The sequence below is a fragment of the Mobula hypostoma genome, chromosome 12 (genome assembly GCF_963921235.1).
Source record: "Mobula hypostoma chromosome 12, sMobHyp1.1, whole genome shotgun sequence".
NCBI classification, from domain to species: Eukaryota; Metazoa; Chordata; class Chondrichthyes; order Myliobatiformes; family Myliobatidae; genus Mobula; species Mobula hypostoma.
The window spans coordinates 92,866,466-92,885,991 of NC_086108.1; the positions used below are offsets into that span (position 1 = coordinate 92,866,466).

The 19,526-nt window shown below is 44.8% G+C and overlaps 1 protein-coding gene across 5 annotated transcripts in view; it reads right to left on the minus strand.

Moving 5' to 3' along the window:
* The window catches only part of LOC134354999 (choline transporter-like protein 3), a 474,552-nt gene that overhangs the window by 80,523 nt on the left and 374,503 nt on the right, over nucleotides 1-19,526 (minus strand). For all 5 annotated transcript variants that reach the window (XM_063064614.1, XM_063064613.1, XM_063064612.1 and 2 more), the window contains 4 exons: nucleotides 18,663-18,832; nucleotides 10,719-10,808; nucleotides 7,611-7,735; nucleotides 4,168-4,354 (listed from right to left, as the gene is read on the minus strand). In XM_063064614.1, coding sequence (XP_062920684.1) covers nucleotides 4,168-4,354; nucleotides 7,611-7,735; nucleotides 10,719-10,808; nucleotides 18,663-18,832 — 572 coding nt within the window. The remainder of the gene's footprint in view (nucleotides 1-4,167; nucleotides 4,355-7,610; nucleotides 7,736-10,718; nucleotides 10,809-18,662; nucleotides 18,833-19,526) is intronic.

The window sequence follows — 19,526 nt, forward strand, 5'->3', positions numbered from 1 at the left end:
AGTACTTGCAGAAGTTTAGTAGAATGAAAGGTGATCCCATCGAAACCTATTGCATATTTAAAGGCCTAGATAGAGTGGACATGGAGAAGGTGTTTCCTATAAGTGAAAGATTCTAAGACCAGAGGGCACAGCTTCAAAATAGAAGGATATCCCTTTAGAACAGAGATGAGGAGGAATTTCTTCAACACGAAGAAATCTGCAGATGCTGGAAATCCATGCAACACACTCAAAATGCTGGAGGAAAGATGATGGAAAGGAATAAACAGTCGACATTCTGGGCTGAGACCCTTCATCAGGACTGTAAAAAAAAATGAGAAGTCAGAGCAAGAAGGTGGGTGGGGGGGGAGAGAAAGAAATACAAGGTGTAGGTGATCGGTGAAACCGGGGGGGGGGGGGGAGGGGTGAAGTAAAGAGCTGGGATGTTGATTAGTGAAAGGATAAAAGGCTGGAGGAGGGGGAATCTGATAGGAGAGGGCAGAAGACCATGGAGAAAAGGGAGGGAGGAGCACCAGAATGGGGTGAAGGGCAGGAAGGAAAAAGGAGAGACAGGGAAATAGGAATGGTAAATGGTGAAGGAGGGGTTTGGGCAATCACCGGAAGTTCGAGAAATCAATGTTCATGCCATCAGGTTGGAGGCTACCCAGAAGGAATATAAGGTGTTGCTCCTCCAACCTGGTGTGGCCTCATCACGACAGTAGAGAAGGCCACGGACTGACATGGCAGAATGGGAATGGGAAGTAGAATTGACATAGGTGGCTACCGGGAGATCCCACTTTGTACTGGCGGATGGAGCACAGGTGTTCGGCAAACTACGTCAGGTCTTGCCAATATACAGGAGGGGCACCGGATACAGTAGATGACCCCAGCAGACTCACAGGTGAAGTGTCCCCTCACCTGGAAGGACTATTTGGGGTCCTGAATGATAGTGAGGGAGGAAGTGTAGGGGCATGTGTGGCACTTGTTCCGTTTGCAAGGAAAAGTACCAGGAGGGAGATCAGTGGGGAAAGATGAACGAACAAGGGAGTTGCATAGGGAGCAGTCCCTGCAGAAAGCAGAAAGTGGGGGAGGGAAAAATGTGCTTGGTGGTGGGATCCCTTTGGAGATGGTGGAAGTTACGGAGAATTATGTGCTGGATGTGGAGGCTAAAGGAGTGGTAGGTGAGGACAAGAGGAGCCCTATCCCTGGTGGGGCATCGGGAGGGTGGGGTGAGGGCAGATGTGCGCAAAATGGAAGAGAAGAGGGTGAGGGCAGCGGTGATCGTGGAGGAAAGAAAGCCCCTTACTTTTAAGGAGGAGGAGATCTCATTCGTTCTGGAACGAAAAGCCTCATCCTGAGTGCAGATGTGGCGAGGATGGAGGAACTGAGAGAAGGGGATGCCATTTCTGCAAGTGCCAGGGTGCTAAGGGGCATAGAACTGATAGCTGTGAGAATCACTGGAATTTCTTTAGCCAGAGGGTGGGGAATCTATAGAATTTATTGCCACAAATGGCTGTGGAAGCTAAGTCATTGGGTATATTGGAAGTATAGGTTGATAGGTTCTTGATTAGTAAGGACGTCAATGGTTTCTGGGAGAAATTGGGAGAACAGAGTTGAGAGGGATAATAAATCAGCCATAATGGAATAGCAGAGCAGATTTGATGGGCCAAGTGGCCTATTGCTACTCCTATATCTTATGGTCTGCTACACAAAATTAAGGAGAATGCAGTCTTCTTAATTGGTACAATATCCCCTACTAAGAAATATTGGTTCTCGTCATTTCATCTGCAGCACCTACCAATGGCAGCAGGTGCATAGCCAACACCGCCACCTGCACGTTCCCCATTAACCCAGCAGGTGCAAAGCAGCACCACCACCTGCAGGTTCCCCACCCAGTCACACACAATCCCCAGCTGAAGATATATCACTGTTCCTTCACCATCACTGGGTCGACAGCCTGGAACTTCCTCCTCAATAGAAAGACGGTAGGAAATTAAAATGGTTATCCACCAACATTAACTCTAGGGCAATGGGCGGGGGGGAAGATACACAATAAATTCTGGAATTGCTGTCAATGTTCAGGATCCACAGGGAAATGAGAAAATAAAGTTAATGGATTACACATTTCATTAGTTCAAGATCCCTGGAAGTAGTGTTGTGTGTACTGGTGGTAAAGGTGTTTTGTACGCTGGCCTTCTTTGCTTAGGGCACGGAGTAAAAATAAATTAAAGCATCTTTTAAAACAAAAGATTAGATTTATTTGTTACATGTACATCGAAATATACAGTCAAGTGCATCATTTGGGTCAATTGCAAATAGTCAGAATATGTGCTGGGGCAGCCCATGTGTCGCCAACATACCATGGCCACAGTTTACATGGTCATCTTGGTCAGCATGGATAAGACGGGCTGAAGGGTTGTTTCCATGCTGCATTACTCTATGACTCTAAACAACTAATGCACACTCAGCAATGGGGCAGGTGTAAGCTACTGAAAAGTTATGTGGCTTTTTAACACATCCAGTGGAATTCTACACCAAGCTAACATGGATCTGTTTGAATACAGGCAGCAGCAAATCAAAAAAAAAAATCCCCTTCACTTTCTTCTTCCATTTCCCATTCTGGCTTCCCTCTTACCTCTTGTCTTCATCTGCCTATTACCTTCCTCCCTTTCTCCCATGGTCCACTCTCCTCTCCAATAGAAACACCTACAGTATGTCAGGATGCTGTTCTTTGGCTATAGCTCGGCATTTAACACCATCATTCCCACTGTCCTGATCGATAGGCTACAGAAACTGGGCCTCTGTACTTCCCTCTACAATTGGATTAACGACTTCCTAACCGTAAGACCACAGTCTGTGTGGTTTGGTAATAATATCTCCTCTTCGCTGATGATCAACACTGGTGAATCTCAAGGGTGTGTGCTTAGCCCACTGCTCTACTCTCTCTATATCCATGATTGTGTGGCTAGGTATAGGCTCAAATACCATCTACTGTATAAATTTACTTATCATACAACCATTGTTGGCAGAACCTCAGATGAACTCGATAGGGCATACAGAAGCAAGAGATACCAGCGAGTTGAGTAGTATCACAGCAACAAGCTTGCACTTGTCAGTAAAACCAACGAGCTGATTGTGGATTTCAGGAAGGGTAAGACAAAGGAACACACACCAATCCTCATAGAGGGATCAAAAGTGGAGAGAGTGAGCAATTTCAAGTTCTTGGGTGTCAAGATCTCTGAGGAACTACCTTGGTCCCAATATATTGATGCAACTATAAAGAAGGCAAGACAGCAGCTATATTTCATTAAGAATTTGAAGAGATTTCGTTTGTCACCTAAACACTCGATAACTTTTACAGATGTACCGCAGACAGCAGTCTGACAGGCTGCGCCACCGTCTGGTATGGGGGGGTGTGGTGATGGGTGGTAGTGGGGCGACTGTAAAGGATTGAAAGAAGCTGTACAAAGTTGTAAGATTAGTCAGCTCCATTTTGGGTACTAAGCTCAGTAGTATCCAAGACATCTTCAAGGAGCAGTGCCCCAGAAAGGCGGCATCCATTATTAAGAACCCTTATCACCCAGGTCATGCCCTCTTCTAATGTTACCATTAGAAAGTACACACTCAGTGATTCCCCTCTGCCATCCAATTTCTAAACGGACATTGAACCTATGAACACTACCTCACTTTTTAAAAAAATATTATTTCTCTTTTTGCACTATTTTTAATTTAATTATTTTGTATACATATATATACTTACTGTAATTGATTTACTCTTTAAAAGTATATTATCATGTATTGCATTGCACTGCTGCTGCTAAGTTAACAAATTTCACAACACATGCCAGAGATACTAACCCTGAATCTGAGGTTCCTTCTTCTCAGACTTTTACATTCTCCACCTATCACTTCCTTGTTTCTTACTTCATCCTTCCCCCACCCACCCACCCTCCTCCTCACTTGGCTCCAAATATTCCTTTCTAGTTTGTACTCCTTTCCCACCCCAACCATTTTATCCTGGCGTCTTCTTCCTTCCTTTCCAGTCCTGGTGAAGGGTCACAGCCCAAAACATCAACTGTTTATCCATTTCCATGGATACTGCCTGACCTGCTTCCTGCAGCATTTTGTGTGAGTTACTCTAGTAGGATGAGTTGAGTTTATCTGGTATGAACAGAAATCAATGCCACCCACCTGCAGTGCCCAGACTTAGAAGCACGGCCACCCAATACGTCCAGAACAAAGCGAGGATAATGAAAGTCCACAGTGGCTGGAGTAGCAACAGAGGGATGTTTTGGAGTAGCTTACTGGCAATCTGGAACAACTGGATAGTCAGACTGATCTTTTTCCGCATCACCAGGGTTAGCACTATGACGACAACCTACAGGGACAATAAGTCTTTTAGCACACAAGAAATAAACAACAAAAGCTGAATATATAGAGTCCTTTTCATTCTCTGAGGTGAATCCAATGGGACTTTACTCATTATTCATGGTTTTGAGTAATCGACCTAACCTGGACCCACATCACCTCCTCATTAGTCAAGACAGTACAGCAGCATCTATACTTGCTGAGGAGAATGGTGTGCAAAGCTCCTCGGCCCCATTCTAACAACTTTCGACAGGAGCGTGTCCATTGGGAGCATCCTGTCAGGCTGCATCATTGCGTGGTCCAGAAGGCCTCGGACCACAAGACACTACAGAGGACAGTAAAAACCACAGGATCTCCCTTACTCTCCCACTTCTGTGATATTTGTCAGCAGTATTGTTGATGAAGGGCCCGTAGCATTGTTGAAGATTCCTACCACTCTCTTCGACCCACTGCCTTCAGGAAGGGATTACAGAAGCAGCAGGACGAGGAATGTCAGACTGGGTAGCAGCTTCTTCTCCCAGAATGTGAGACTAATAAATTCCCTGCCACCACCGAAGATTCGTTACCAGGACAGCGAGCTGTTTACTGTTTGCCTCTGCTGCACACTAAATGCATTTTAAATTATATTTTAGTAACTTATTTGTGGTAATACTTTGTTTTACTGTATGTGCTGTGTATGATATATGTATTGTGGGTGCACCACGGGTCCAGAGGAACGTTGTTTCATTTGGTTGTATATACGTACAGTCAGATGACAACAAGCTTGAACTTGAACTTGATGCTGGCTGCAGACATGAAGATGAAGTGACGACAAATAAAGAGGTCAGGTTAAGGGTAAAAGGTGAAAGTTTAAAGGGATCATGAGGGGGAATTTCTTCATTCAGAGGGTGGTGAGATTGTGGAATGAGCTGCCAGTGGAAATGGTGATGAGGACTTTTTCAATTTTTAAAGAGAAGTTTGGATAAGTACATGGATGGGAGTGGTTTGGAGGGCTATGTTTGCAGAATAATAATTTGGCACAGACTAGATGGGCCAAAGGGCCAGTTTCTGTGCTGTAGTTCTCTCTAACTCTTTGACTATGACAACTCTAAATTCTTGCTGAGTTTCTGCCGTGCGCTTCTGTCCACTTGTCACCTGCAGAACAGAGGTGTGCTAATGGAGAGTCCCTTCACAGTTCTCCCAGACTGGGGGTTTGTTTTCTGCAGTGAGGCTTGAACCCGTCACCTACTGACTCACTCAGCGATGAGGAGGCTGTCACTGTGCCAAGCGTGAAATGGGAAGGCAGGAAGGAAACAGTCATTGAGTCATGCATTCATGCAGCATGAAAACAGGCCCTTCAGTCCAACTAATCCATACTGACCAAGACTCCCACCTAAACTAATCCCATTTACCTGCATTTGGCCCACATTGTTTTCAAGCTTTCCTACCCATACTCCTGTCCAAGTGTCTGTCAAGTGTTGTTGTTGGATCTGTTTCTAGGACTTCCTCCAGCAGTCATGCATTCCGAGCATTTAGTCAAAATAAGTCACAGACGAACCACTTTATTAGGGAGGTGAAAAGTGATTTCATCAGTTAGCCAACAAAGTGGGAGGGGGCATGGAAGCATAGTGGTTAGCACAATGCTACAGCGCAGCAGCGGCTTGGGTTCAATTCCCGCTGCTGGCTGTAAGGAGTTTGTATGTTCTCTCCTTGACCGTGTGGGTTTCCTCCGGGTGCTCCAGTTTCCTCCCAGTCCGTAAGTTAATAGGTTATTGTAGACTGTCCTGTAATTAGACTAGGATGAAATCAGGGGATTGCTGGTCGGTGCAGCTCAAAGTGCAGGAAAGGCTTATTCCAAGCTGTATCTTAATAAATTTTAAAAAATTGCTTTAATTTCGAAGGGCAGAGTTTACTGTAGCAAAGAGAACTTCCTGAAAGCAAATTACCAGCAGTGGTTGGCTGGGGTATTGTGGTTTCATATTTTGACACTGCCTCTGCTGAGTAAAATGTATTTAGATGAGGAAGCCTTTTAATAAAGGTCACCATTATTCAATTACTACGCGGATAAAGAGCTATGGTTTTTCTATTTGGAGTGAAGGCGGTTAAGAGGTGTACAAGATGATAAGAGATATAGATTATGTGGACAGCCAGAGACAGTCTCCCCAGGATGGAAATGGCTAATAGTGGAGCCATAATTTTAAGGTGATTAAAGGAAAGTAGAGCCAGACAGATCAGGGGCTTTTAAGAGACTCTTAGACAAGCACGTGGATGGTAGACAACTGGAGAAAAGGGTCAGAGTGATCTTGGAGTAGGTTAAAGAGTTGACACAACATTGTGGGCCAAAGGGTTTGTATTGTGCTGTCCTATATTCTATGCATCACCAGAGACAAGTCCGGGAGAGAACTCAGTTTGGTTTAATCAATAGGTCTGAGGAAGCAAACATTTATAATCACTCAATTTTCATTGTTTCAAGTGCACCCAGAAACCAAGTAAAGAGAATAGAGAACACAAAAGAAGTCTCATTCATTCATTCTTTGGAAAAACACTAAATATAGCAGCTAAACCATAAAGGTATACAGGAGATGGGTGGATGTATATTCAGCAGCCACTTTATTAGGTACCTCCTGTACCTATACGCTGGCCACTCTATGTTCATGGTCTTCTACTGCTGTAGTCCATCCACATCAAAGTTTGACGTGTTGTGCATTCAGAAATGCTCTTCTGCACAGCACAGTTATAACGTGTAGCTATCTGAGTTACTGTCACCTTCCTGTCAGTGAGAACCAGTCTATCCATTTTCTCTGACCTCTCTCATTAACAAGGTATTATCGCCCACAGACCTGCTTCTCACTGGATGCTTTTTTTGGTTTATTTCACCATTCTCTGTAAACTCCAGAGACTGTTGTGCATGAAAATCCCAGATCAGCAGTTTCTGAGATACTCAAACCACCCCATTTAGCACCAACAATCATTCCATGGTCAAAGTCACGTCGATTACATTTCTTCCCCCATGTTTGGTCTGAACAACAACTGAACCTCATGACCACATCTGCATGCTTTTATACATTTGAGTATAATGATTAGTTGGTTAGATATTTGCATTAACAAGCAGGTGTAGCTAATAAAGCGGCCACGGAATGTATGGTGTTCCCACCAACTTGATAGGCAATTGCAGGTTTAAGGCAGCTAGTAATCTGGCAACTGGCTCTCAGATAAACCTCAACCAAACACAAGCTGAACTTGATCACTTAAGATAATCCTGAAGGGGTTGGCCTTCGGGTTCTTACTGTTATGATGGTTGCAACGATAGCGAAGCCCAGCAGTGCTCTTCTGTTTTCCATCTCTGTTTGCAAGACGACTTTGGGATCATTCACGTTGTCATAGTACAACCACCACAGAACTCCCGACACAACTAGAAAAATATCAATGGACAATGGAAATGTGCTCAAGAGAAAACACGACAAGAAGGCAGAACTGGATATCTTGATGAGGTAGCGATGATGGGGTTGAATTTACACATTATGCGCTGCAAAATCTTTATCATTTCATCTGATCAGACTCTTGAACCAAAGGGGATAGGAGGTGAAGAGGAGGTGTATCTGTTTGGGTTACCTGGAGAAATCGGCGGTAGCTGAACTTTGCTTTCGCAATGGTCATAGGATTGACTTGGACAGCACAAAACTACTGTGCCATGTCAATGGCTTTTGGGACTGCCTGGTGAAGGAAGCCATGGAAATAAAATTACAGGATAAAAATGTTAACAAAGATGAAGGTCTCACTCTAAATAAGAACTGGAATTCGATTGTAAACAAGGTGGGACAGCAGAAACCTGGTTGGACGAGAACTAACCAATAAGAAGGGACAGACGATGGGGGTATATTTACCACCAGATTAGACATGCCTAGGCATCAGTCCTGATAAAAATGGCAGAGTTTGTCATCGAAATGTCACTAAAATCAATACCTGTACCTGGCTGGAAGCCCGAGAAGAGTTTACTCTTCCTACCACATCCTTCGAACTAAAGTGCAGGTCATAAGTAAGAGAAAATATAAGCTAGAATATAAAACTTATGGAATTGATGGCTTTGTGGCCAAGTGTGTAGACAATTTGAAGGTAGGTGGATGAGCAGGTAGTGTTGAGGAAGCAGGGAGTTTGCAGAAAGACTTAGATTGGGAGAATGGACAAAGAAACACTCACCCGGCCACACCGGATGCAATAGATGACCCCAACAGACTCACAAGTGAAGTGTTGCCTCACCTGGAAGGACCGTTTGGGGCCCTGAATGGTGGCAAGAGAAGAGGTGTAGGGACAGGTGTAGCACTTACGCTTACAGGGATAAATGCCGGGTGGGAGGTCCGTGGGGAGGGACGTGTGGACCAGGAAGTTGCAGAGGGAATGATCCCTGCGGAAAGCAGAGAGGGGTGGAGAGGGAAAGATGTGCTTAGTTGTGGGGTCCTTTTGAAGGTGGCGGAAGTTGCGGAGGATAATGTGCTGGATCTGGAGTTGAGGACAAGGGAACTCTGTCCTGCTCCTGGTGTGGTCTCCTCTACATCGGTGAAACCCGACGCAGATTGGGGGACCGCTTCGTTGAGCAGCTCCGCTCCGTCCGCCACAGCAGACTGGATCTCCCAGTTGCCACCCACTTCAACTCTGCTTCACATTCCCATTCGGATATGTTCACACATGGCCTCCTCTACTGCCAGGATGAGGCTAGGCTCAGGTTGAAGGAGTAACACCTCATATATCATCTGGGTAGTCTCCAGCCCCTTGGCATGAACATTGAATTCTCCAACTTCCGGTAATTCCCTCCCCCTCCTTTCCCCCATCCCAGTTTCACTCTGTCCCCTCCCCCGGCTACCTACCACCTCCTTCATGGTTCGGCCTCCTTCTACTACCCATTGTGTTTTCCCCTATTCCTTCTTCACCTTTCCTGCCTATCCCCTCCCTGCTTCCCCTTTCCCACCCCTTTATCTTTTCCCTTACTGGTTTTTCACCTGGAACCTACCAGCCTTCTCCTTCCCACCCTCCCCCACCTTCTATAGGGCCTCTGCCCCTTCCCTCTTCAGTCCTGACGAAGGGTTCCGGCCCGAAACGTTGACTGATCATTTCCACGGATGCTGCCCGACCTGCTGAGTTTCTCCAGCGTGTTGTGAGTGTTGCTTTGACCCCGGCATCTGCAGAGAATTTTGCGTTTAAAATGGGCAGAGAAACGGCTGATCGAATATAATGTAGGGAAGTGTATGATCAATCATTTTGGTAGAAGGAGTAAAGGCATATTTTTAAAAAGAAAAGAAAAAAATCAAAAATCAGAGCTGCCAAGGGACTTGAGAGTCCTTGAGCAGGATTCCCTAAAGGTTAACTTGCAGGTTGAGTTGGTGGTAAGGAAGACAAATGCAATTTAGTATTCATTTTAAGAGGTCTGGAATACAAGAGCAAGGATGTGATACTGAAGCTTTATAAAGCATTAAGTTAGACTGCACTTGGAGTATCACGAGCAGTTTTGAGCCCCTTATCTACGAAAAGATGTGCTGGCATTGCAGAGGATCCAGAGGAGGTTCATAAGAATGATTCTGGGAATGAAAAGGTCAAAATGAGGAGCATTTGATAGCTCCAAGACCTGTGCTCACTGGAGTTTAGAAGAATAATGGGGGGGGGGGGGAATGTTTCCTATGGTGGGGGATGCTAGGACCAGAGGGCACAGCCTCAGAATAGAAGGATATTCATTTATGAACAGAGATAAGAGGAAATTTATTTAGCCAAAGGGTGATAAATCTGTGGAATTTATTGTCACAGAGCACTTTGGAGGTAAAGTCATTGGGTATATTTAAAGCAGAGGTTTATAGGTTCTTGATTAGTCAGGGAGTTAAAGGTTCTGGGAAATAAGTCAGCCGAATGGCTTAATTCTACCCTGTGCCTTATGTCTAAAACATGTGACATGGTAGCGTAGCAGTTAGTGTCATGCTTTACAGCTGTAAGATCAGGGTTCAATTCCGGCTGCTTTCTGTAAGGAGTTTGTACGTTTTCCCTGTGACTTCCGGGTGCTCTAGTTTTCTTTCACATTCCAAGGACGTACGGTTAGAGTTACTAAGTTATGGACAAGCTGTGTTGGCACTTGAAGCATGGCACCATTTCTGGCTGCTGCCAGCAAATCTCGGACTGCGTTGGTCATTGACACAGAACGACTGATTTCACTGCCTGTTTCGATGTACCTGTGACAACTAAAGCTAAACTTGTTAAAATAATTCCCAAGGAAGTCTGCTCTGTTGTTACTCCTCATCTTGATTCAAAGCGCTGTTGCTTCTACATGGAGGCTTTGGGTTTGACCTCCCTATCAAACAGCTTCCAGGAGAACTGCTGTCACTGTAGTGAAATTGGATGGTTGTAGACTCACTTACACAGCATTCCAAAAATGACCAAGGTGATGAAGATATGAACCAGCAGTTCAGCAATAAATCTGAAGATTGCCACCATAATGAAGGTGAGGGCTGTGGAAAAGAACAGAGAGGCAGATTCACCAGATTAGCTGTGCATTAGATTCAAATTATTTGTTTTCACTTTCTGCGGTTTGTTAACTTCAATTAAAAGGTGCTTCAATTAAACCGTGGCCAAAATTGTTGACATAATAAGATATTATACTCAGTGGCCACTTTAACAGGAACTTCCTGTACCTATAAATTGGCCACTACTGGTCTTCTACTGCTGTAGTTTATAAACTTCAAAGTTTTGATGTGTTGTGCATTCAGAAATGCTCCTCTGCACAGCACGGTTGTTATTTGAGTTACTGTCACCTTCCTGCCAGCTAGAACCAGTCTAGCCATTTTCCTCTGACCTCTCTCATTAACAAGGTATTATCGCCTGCAGAACTGCTTTTGTTTATTTCACCATTCTCTGTAAACCCTAGAGACCGTTGTGCGCGAAAATCCCAGAAGATCAACAGTTTCTGCAATACTCAAACCACCCCATTTAGCACCAACAATCATTCCATGATCAAAGTCATGTCGATCACATTTCTTCCCCGTTCTGATGTTCGGTCTGAACAACAACTGCACCTCCTGGATGGAAAGGGTATGGAGAGTTACGGCCCAGTTGTGGGTTGACGGAACCAGACAGAATAACATTTTGCCTCAAACTAAATGGGCTGAAAAGCCTGTTTCTGTGCTGCCGTCCAACACATCCTGCTGTGGTTATTTTTCTATGATGGTGGAGGAACCCAAGGTGTCCAGATGAACGATCCTGACCAGAAATATTGACTGTCCATTTCCCTCCATCGATACTGCTGACGTGCTGAGTTCCTCCATCATTTTGTGTGTTGTCCCAACCCACCGTGATTCCCTTTTCTCACACCATGAATTCACCATTCCACCCCTCGAATTTTCTCCTTCGCTCTCTGTGGTCCCGTTTCTTTCAACTACAAGGGGACCTGTGCAACTGTCACTTTAACAGGGGGCAGCACATGAATGCAGTGGGAGCTGTGTACACACACAAGAGCTTGCAACAGCTTTAATGGGAGAAAACCCTCAAACTTGATGTCTCAATGCTCCAATTACTTTTGTTGTGAAGGCCGATTTGGAATCAGAGCAAAACATAACTCCACTAAACTAAATCAGATTTTTATACCAGAAGTTATATTCAGGAAAACACACAAAACGCTGGAGGAACTCAGCAGGCCAGGCAGCATCTGCGGAAAAGATGTTTCAGGCCAGGATCCTTCATTGGGACTGGAAAAAGAAAGAAGAAAAGTCAGAGTAAGAATGTGGGGGGGGGGGGGAGGAGGGAGGAAGAAGTACAAGGTGGTAGGTGATAGGTGAAAGTGGGGGAGGGGGAGAAGTGAACTAAACCTTTACCAAACCTATTCTATTTCTTTTTAGTATATGTTGAGGGGAGCGGAGTCAACGACACTAATGGTTCTTTTTTTTTACGTTTCACAACAGCCCATGTCTTTTTTTTCCTGTAGTTTAGTTGGTTAGTCTTGTTAGATTAGTTTTTTTGGGGGGTATATATATTTTTTTCTTTTTTTCCTTTTTCATGTTAATTTGTTTATATATAATATTTGTATCCTGTAAGATTGGGAGGTTTAATATCCATGTACTGGGTTTATATTTATATATGATAATTACAACAATGTAATCCCAATAACTTTGTATGATTACTATGTTATGTTAATCTTTATCATTATGACACTAATAAAAAGATTGAAAAAGGAAAAGAGAGGTGAACTAAAGAGCTGGGAAATAGATTGGTGAAAGAGATAAAGAGCTGCTGAAGAGGGAATTGGATATGAAAGAGTAGAAGACCGTGGAAGAAAGGGAAAATGGAGGAACACCAGAGGGAGGTAAATGGGCAGGTAAGGTGATAAGGTGAGAGAGGGAAACAGGAATGGGGAATGGTGAAGGGGGCGGTGCATTACTGGAAGTTCAAGAAATTGATGTTCATGCCATCAGGTTGGAGACTACCCAGATGGAATATAAGGTGTTGCTTCTTCAACTTGAGTGTGGCCTCGTTGTGGCAGTAGAGGAGGCCGTGGACTGACATGTCAGAATGGGAAGGGGAACTAGAATTGAAATGGGAGATCACGCTTTTTCTGGCAGTAGGTGCTCAGTGAAGATGTCTCCTAATCTACGTCGGGTCTCTCTGATATACAGGAGGCCATGCCAGGAGCACTGGATGCACTAGGTGACCCTAACAGACTCACAGGTGAAGTGTCGCCTCACTTGGAAAGACTGGGGCTTTGAATGGTAGTGAGGGAGGAGGTGTAGGGGCAGGTGTGGCACTTGCATGGGTAAGTACCAGGAGGGAGATCATTGGGGAGGGACGAATGGACAAGGGAGTCACGGAGGGAGCGATCCCTGTGGAAAGCCGAAAGTGAGGGTGGAGGGATAAGACTGGTGGTGGGGTCCCGTTGGAGATGGCGGAAGTTATAGAGAATTATGTGCTGGACGCAGAGGCTAGTGGGGTGGTAGGTGAGGACAAGAGGAACCCTATCTCTAGTGGGATGCTCAGGAACTTCATTAGAATCATGTAAAACCTCACCACAGGTGAATTAAGACCTTATGACAAATATTTCACATCATCAAGGTAACAAGCACTACATGTGGAAAACAGAAATCTCACCAGCACCTTCTCTAGGTAAATATTGGCCTAGTCAGCAATGCCCACGTCCCTCAACACTAATGAATCAAAACATCAGCATCTTGCAATTGTTATTCCAGTTTGCACTTATATTTCTTATAGGGAAGGGGATTCTGTTTGAATTCTGTGGAGAAACAGATTGTGTACGGTCAGTTCTCATTGAAGGCCAGATGAACAACAAATTGCATCAATATTGCACTATTAACAAAGTAAAACATCCCAAAACACTGTAAAGGAGCATGACGTATGTAATTGACAATGAGTGACTAAAAATGTGGTTATTTGTTTGGATTCGAATAAAGAGCATAAAACCAGGAGAGACTAAAGCAACTGTCCTACTTGATCAGCTAAATTCCAGAGAGAGCATAAACAGGAAACAGGATTACTGTATATACAATATAATGCCATTGCATTCAAAATCTTTGCAGTCAGCAGAGAGAGAACATGCTCAGGAATTATTCACAACTAATTCTTGGCAGTGGAAGGATGCACACTCTTGAACAGATCCTGGTCGTCAGTGCAAAGTCCCTCTCATCTCCTCCTCCCCACCATCCCTTGTCTTATTACTCCATTCCTTAGTCATCCCTCCTCTAACACTCTCCCTCCCTGGCATGAGAGAGCAGACTTGATGGACCAAATGGCCTAATCCTGCGTCTTGTGCTTTCCCTTTCCCACCCCTCCCCATTCCTCTTTCCTTCCCTCTCCAAACGCCTGGTTGGGTGTCACAGTGTCACGGTCAGCGCGACGCTATTACAGCTTGGGGTGTCAAAGTTCAGAGTTCAATCCCGGTGTTCCCTGTAAGGAGTTTGTACGTCCTCCTCATGGAATGTGTTGGCTCCCTCTGGGCGTTCTGGTCCCCACAGTCCAAAGACGTAACAGTTGGCAGGTTAATTAGTCATTGAAAATTGTCCTGTGATTAGTCTAGGATAAAATCGGGTGCACCTCGGAGAGCCTCTTCTGTGCTGTACCTCATCGGGGGTTCCCAACCTGGAATCCACCGACCCCTCGGTTAATGATAATCCATGGCAGAAAAACGGCTGGGAGCCCCTGCTCTAAATAAACTAAATAAAAATAAATTCTGCTCCTGTTATTTCTCCACCCATTAAGAGCTCACTCCGCTCCAGATGAGCAGACCTCAAAGCACTACCATTTGCCCCCTCCCTTCTCTGGCAATAATCTCCCCACACTTCACTGCCCTCCCAATACTAGCTTTATGCAGTGCTTCCTGATAGGGAGCTGCACCCTTTCCCTCCCCAGAACTACCCTCACTCCCACCATCAGCACCCCAGTGGCCAATTAACCTCCTTTCTGGTCTCTGCTACAGCACCACCCCGGGACTAGTGCAGAGCCTTGAACCTTGAACCCTGAACCTTCAGAGAACCTCTGGAAAAATGTCATTCCATTTATTAAAGATTCCATAAAGACTTGGCACATTTAGACATGGGAGTTCCTGGTGCCAGTGCCCCACCTTCCAATTAATCTAACTATCTTCTCACGTATTTTAGAGCAGAGAACAATACAGCACAAGAACAGGTTCTTCAACCCCCAACATCTGAGCCAGCCACAATGCCAATTTAAGCTGCGCATCCACATGTATGTTGTCTTTATACCTTCATTTTCTGCCTGCTCGTGTGTCTGTCTCCTAAACACCACTCTAATACTTGCTCTATCACCTCCCCGCAAAGTGAGTTTCAAGAAACTAAAACTACTTGCGTAAAAAAACATTGCCCTCTACATCCCCTTCAAACTTTCCCTTTCTCAAGGTAATGCTACGTTCTTTGCCTTTTGACATTTCCACCCTGGACAAAATATAAGACAAGGCACCCTGTTCATGCCTTTCATACATACAACTTTAACACAGGTTGTCACTTCAATAATAAGCAAACGCTTTGAGAGGCTGGTCAAGGACTACACCTGGAGCTTGCTACCACCCACACTGGACCCTCTACAATTTGCCTACCAACACAACTGATTGACAGATGACGCAATAACCACAGCTCTACACACCATCCTTATACATTCGGAGAAGAAGGATGCTTATGTGCGAGTGCTGTTCTTGGACTACAGTTCAGCATTCAACACCATAATTCCCTCCAGACTCCACAAGAAGCTCAGAGATCTCGGCCTTCACCCTGCCTTGAGTAGTTGGATCCTGGACTTCCTGTCAGATCGCCAACAGGTGGTAAGAGTGGGCTCCCTCATCTCTGCCCCTCTGACCCTCCACACAGGTGCCCCTCAGGGCTGTGTCCTAAGGCCCCTCCTTTACTCTCTGTACACCCATGACTGTGTCACCATCCACAGCTCCAATCTGCGAATTAAAGTTGCTGATGACACTACACTGATTGGCCTAATCTCAAATACTAATCAGGCAGCCTGCAGAGAAGTCATCACCCTGACACAGTGGTGTCAAGAAGACAATCTCTCCCTCAACATTGCAAAAACAAAGGAGCTGGTTGTGGACTACAGGAGGAATGGAGACAGGCTAACCCCTATTGACCTCAATGGATCTGGGGTTGAGAGGGTGAACAGTATTAAGTTCCTCAGCATAAACATCACTGAGGACTTCACGTGGTCTGTACATACTGGCTGTGTGTTGAAAAAGGCACAACAATGCCTCTTTCACCTCAGATAGTTGAAGGATTTTCGTGTGGACCCCCAAATCCTAAGGAATTTCTACAAGGGCACAATTGAGAGCATCCTGACTGGCTGCATCACTGCCTGGTATGGGGACTGTACTTCCCTCAATCACAGGACTCTGTAGAGAGTGGTGTGGACAGCCCAGCAAATCAGTAGATGTGAGCTTCCCACTATTCAGGACATTTACAAAGGCAGGTGTGTAAAAAGGGCCCGAAGGATCATTGGCGACCCGAGTCACCCCAACCACAAACTGTACCATCCGGGAAATGGTACTGCAGTATAAAAGCCAGGACCAACAGGCTCTGGGACAGCTTCTTCCACCAGCCCATCAGACTGATTAACTCATGCTGACACAACTGTATTTCTATGTTATATTGACTGTCCTGTTGTACATACTATTTATTATAAATGACTATAAATTGCACATTGCACATTTAGACGGAGACGTAACATAAAGATTTTTACTCCTCATGTATATGAAGGGTGTAAGTAATAATGTCAATTCAATTCAGGACATTTCTGATTCTACCTCTGCTTCTACGTTAGGCAGTTCACTGGAATACAAGTATGATCCAAACACAGAGTGTCACTGTAATGCCATGGTAATGTGATTAGCTTGTAATCTCAGACATTGAATTGGACTCCAGATAGTGAATTTAATCTCAATTAATTAAATAAGTCTGAAATTAGTTGCTTGTCATTAGTGACTGTACCACAAAATCGCTCTACTGCTGTAATAATGTGAAAAGTGGTGGAAAAATGAATGTGGTTGCTCTGTACAAATCTAATGGCCTACACATGGCTCCAGAGTCACTATACAACACAGAAACATCTCTTCAGCAAACTCGTCCAGGTTGGCCAAGTTGCCAACCTGAGCCAGATCCATTTACCTGTGCTTGGCCCATAAACTTTTAAATCTCTGTATCGATGAACTTCTTTAAATATACTTTAAATGATATAATTGTACCCACCTCTATCACTTCCCCTGGCATCTTATTCCAAATACCCAACACCCTGTGTATGCTAAAGTTGCCCCGCAGGCCCTCTTTAAACCCTCTCATCTGAAGTCCATGCCTTTCAGCTGAGGGCTCCCCTACCCTGGAAAAACAACTGTGACCATTAACCTTACCTATGCAACACATACAAAATGCTGGAGGAACTCAGCAGGTCAGGCAGCATCTATGGGAATGAATAAACAGTCAATGTTTTGGGCCGAGACCCTTCATCAGGACTGAAGAATCTATGGCCTTCACGATTTTATATACCTGTGCAGCAGGAGTTCCCAAACTTTTTCATGCTATGGATCCCTACTGTTAACTGAGGGGTCTGTGGGTGCCTCTGCTTATGGGGTCACCCCTCAGCCTCCTAAGCTCCAGGTAAAAAATTCCCCAGCCTACCCAGCCCCCCCGCTTATAATTCAAGCCCTCCAGTCTCAGTAGCATCCTTGTGAGTCTTCACTGCACCCTCTCCAGCCTAATGACATTCTTCCTACAGCAAGGCAAATAGACCCGCACACAGTACACCAAGTGTGGTCTCACTAACGTCTTGTACAGCTGTAACATGACATCCCAAACCAATTACCCTCTTAAGTGCCCTCCAAAATGGCCCAAAACACAACTTAGATGATGGTGGAATTCAGGTACAATAACTATTCAGGCATTCAGACGGGCAGAGTTTGGCAAGGTGCTGAAGTACTCGTTCCTGGTACGGGCCAATGAGATTCATGAAGACGGGCAGGAAAAGGTTTGCATATACACGTGGGCTGAAGGGCCCATTTCTGTGATGCAGAACTTTTTGACTCATGGGCAATAAAAGATGGGTCTTGTCAGTCATACCATCACCCAGTGATCAATAAAAATAAATACACAGAAAGGTGGTGAAATGCAGCTGGTCAGGCAGCATCTATGGAGAGGAATAAGCAGTTGAGGGCCAAGACCTTTCATCAGGACTGGAAAGGAAGGGAGAAAAAGACATATTAAGAAGGTGGGGGGGGGGAAGAGGAATGAGTAGGTACGAGGGGAATACCTACTCATGACAAGGTGAGGGGGAAGGTGGAAAAGGCTGAAGAAGAAAGAATCTGATAAGAGAGAAGAGTGGACCACAGGAGAAAGGGAAGGAGGGGCACCAGAGGGAGGTGAACAGCAGTGAGAAGGAGAGAAGGTGTAAGAGGGGAGCCAGAATGGGAAATGGAAAAAGAGAGAGATGTGGGAGTGGGGAGAAATTTCTGGAATCTAGAACAAATCAATGTTCATGCCATCAGGTTGCAGGTTACCCAGATGGAATATGAAGTGTTGCTCCCCCAACCTGAGAACCACTTCACCATGGCAGTAAAGGAGGCCATGGACCAACAATCTGAATGGGAATGGGAAGTAGAATTACAATGGGAAAACATGCATCCTGTGGTGGACAGAGCGGATGTGTTCGCTTAGGGATTGTCATAAGACTGTCCAACTATTGCTTGGTTAGTATGTATGAGATCTTTCACTACCTTCTTCATACTGCTCCCCCTGGGGTGCCAAGGGTGGGTTTCGGCAGCTACAAAATTCGTCCATCCACTTCACTGAGAAACTTACCTACTGCAAAGAGGCAGAGTCCGACAATGTACCCCTTGCTCATTATGATGCCACGTATGACTTGTTGGAAAATGTCACTCTCGTTGACCAGATGAATAAGCGCCGCGAGAAAGTGGGAGTAACAGGCTGGGCTCTGAGGGACACAGCGATTAAAGAGCGGGAGTGGCTTGCTGGAAGAACAAACGACAGCAATGTAAATGACAAGGTCAAGGTCAAGGACTCGTGAAGTTGTTAATAAACTTGCAGTTATACAACTTTGTCACTTCCAGACAACTCTACAGCAGAGGAAGTAAAGTATTTATACGAGGAGTGGTCACTGTTGTAAGGTTGCATTTAGACACAGAAACAGAGCTAATGCTTTGCTGCAACTCAGGGCTCTGGGAACAGCTTTCTCCTCTTTGCCATCAGATTTCTGATTGGACAATGAACCCGTGTACAAGAACTCAATATCTTTTTCCTCTCCTTTTGCACTACTTGATTAATTTATATTTAAATATGTATTTATTGCAATTTATAGTTTTTTTTTATTATTATGTATTACAATGCACACCAGTGATTCTAAATGGTATGGAATGATGACACCATGAGCCTCCAGAAATTTTCTCCTTACTTTCTGGCCAAGAAAGATCTCCAATATAGAACATAGAAACATATAAATCTACAGCACATTACAGGCCCTTCGGCCCACAATGTTGTGCCGACTATGTAACCTAGTCTAGCAACTGCCTAGAATTTCCCTACTGCGTAGCCCTCCATTTTTCTAAGCTCCGTGTACCTCTCTAAGAGTCTCTTAAAAGACCCTATTGTATCCACCTCTACCACTGTCACTGGCAGTGCATTCCGCACTTCCTCCACTCTTTGTGT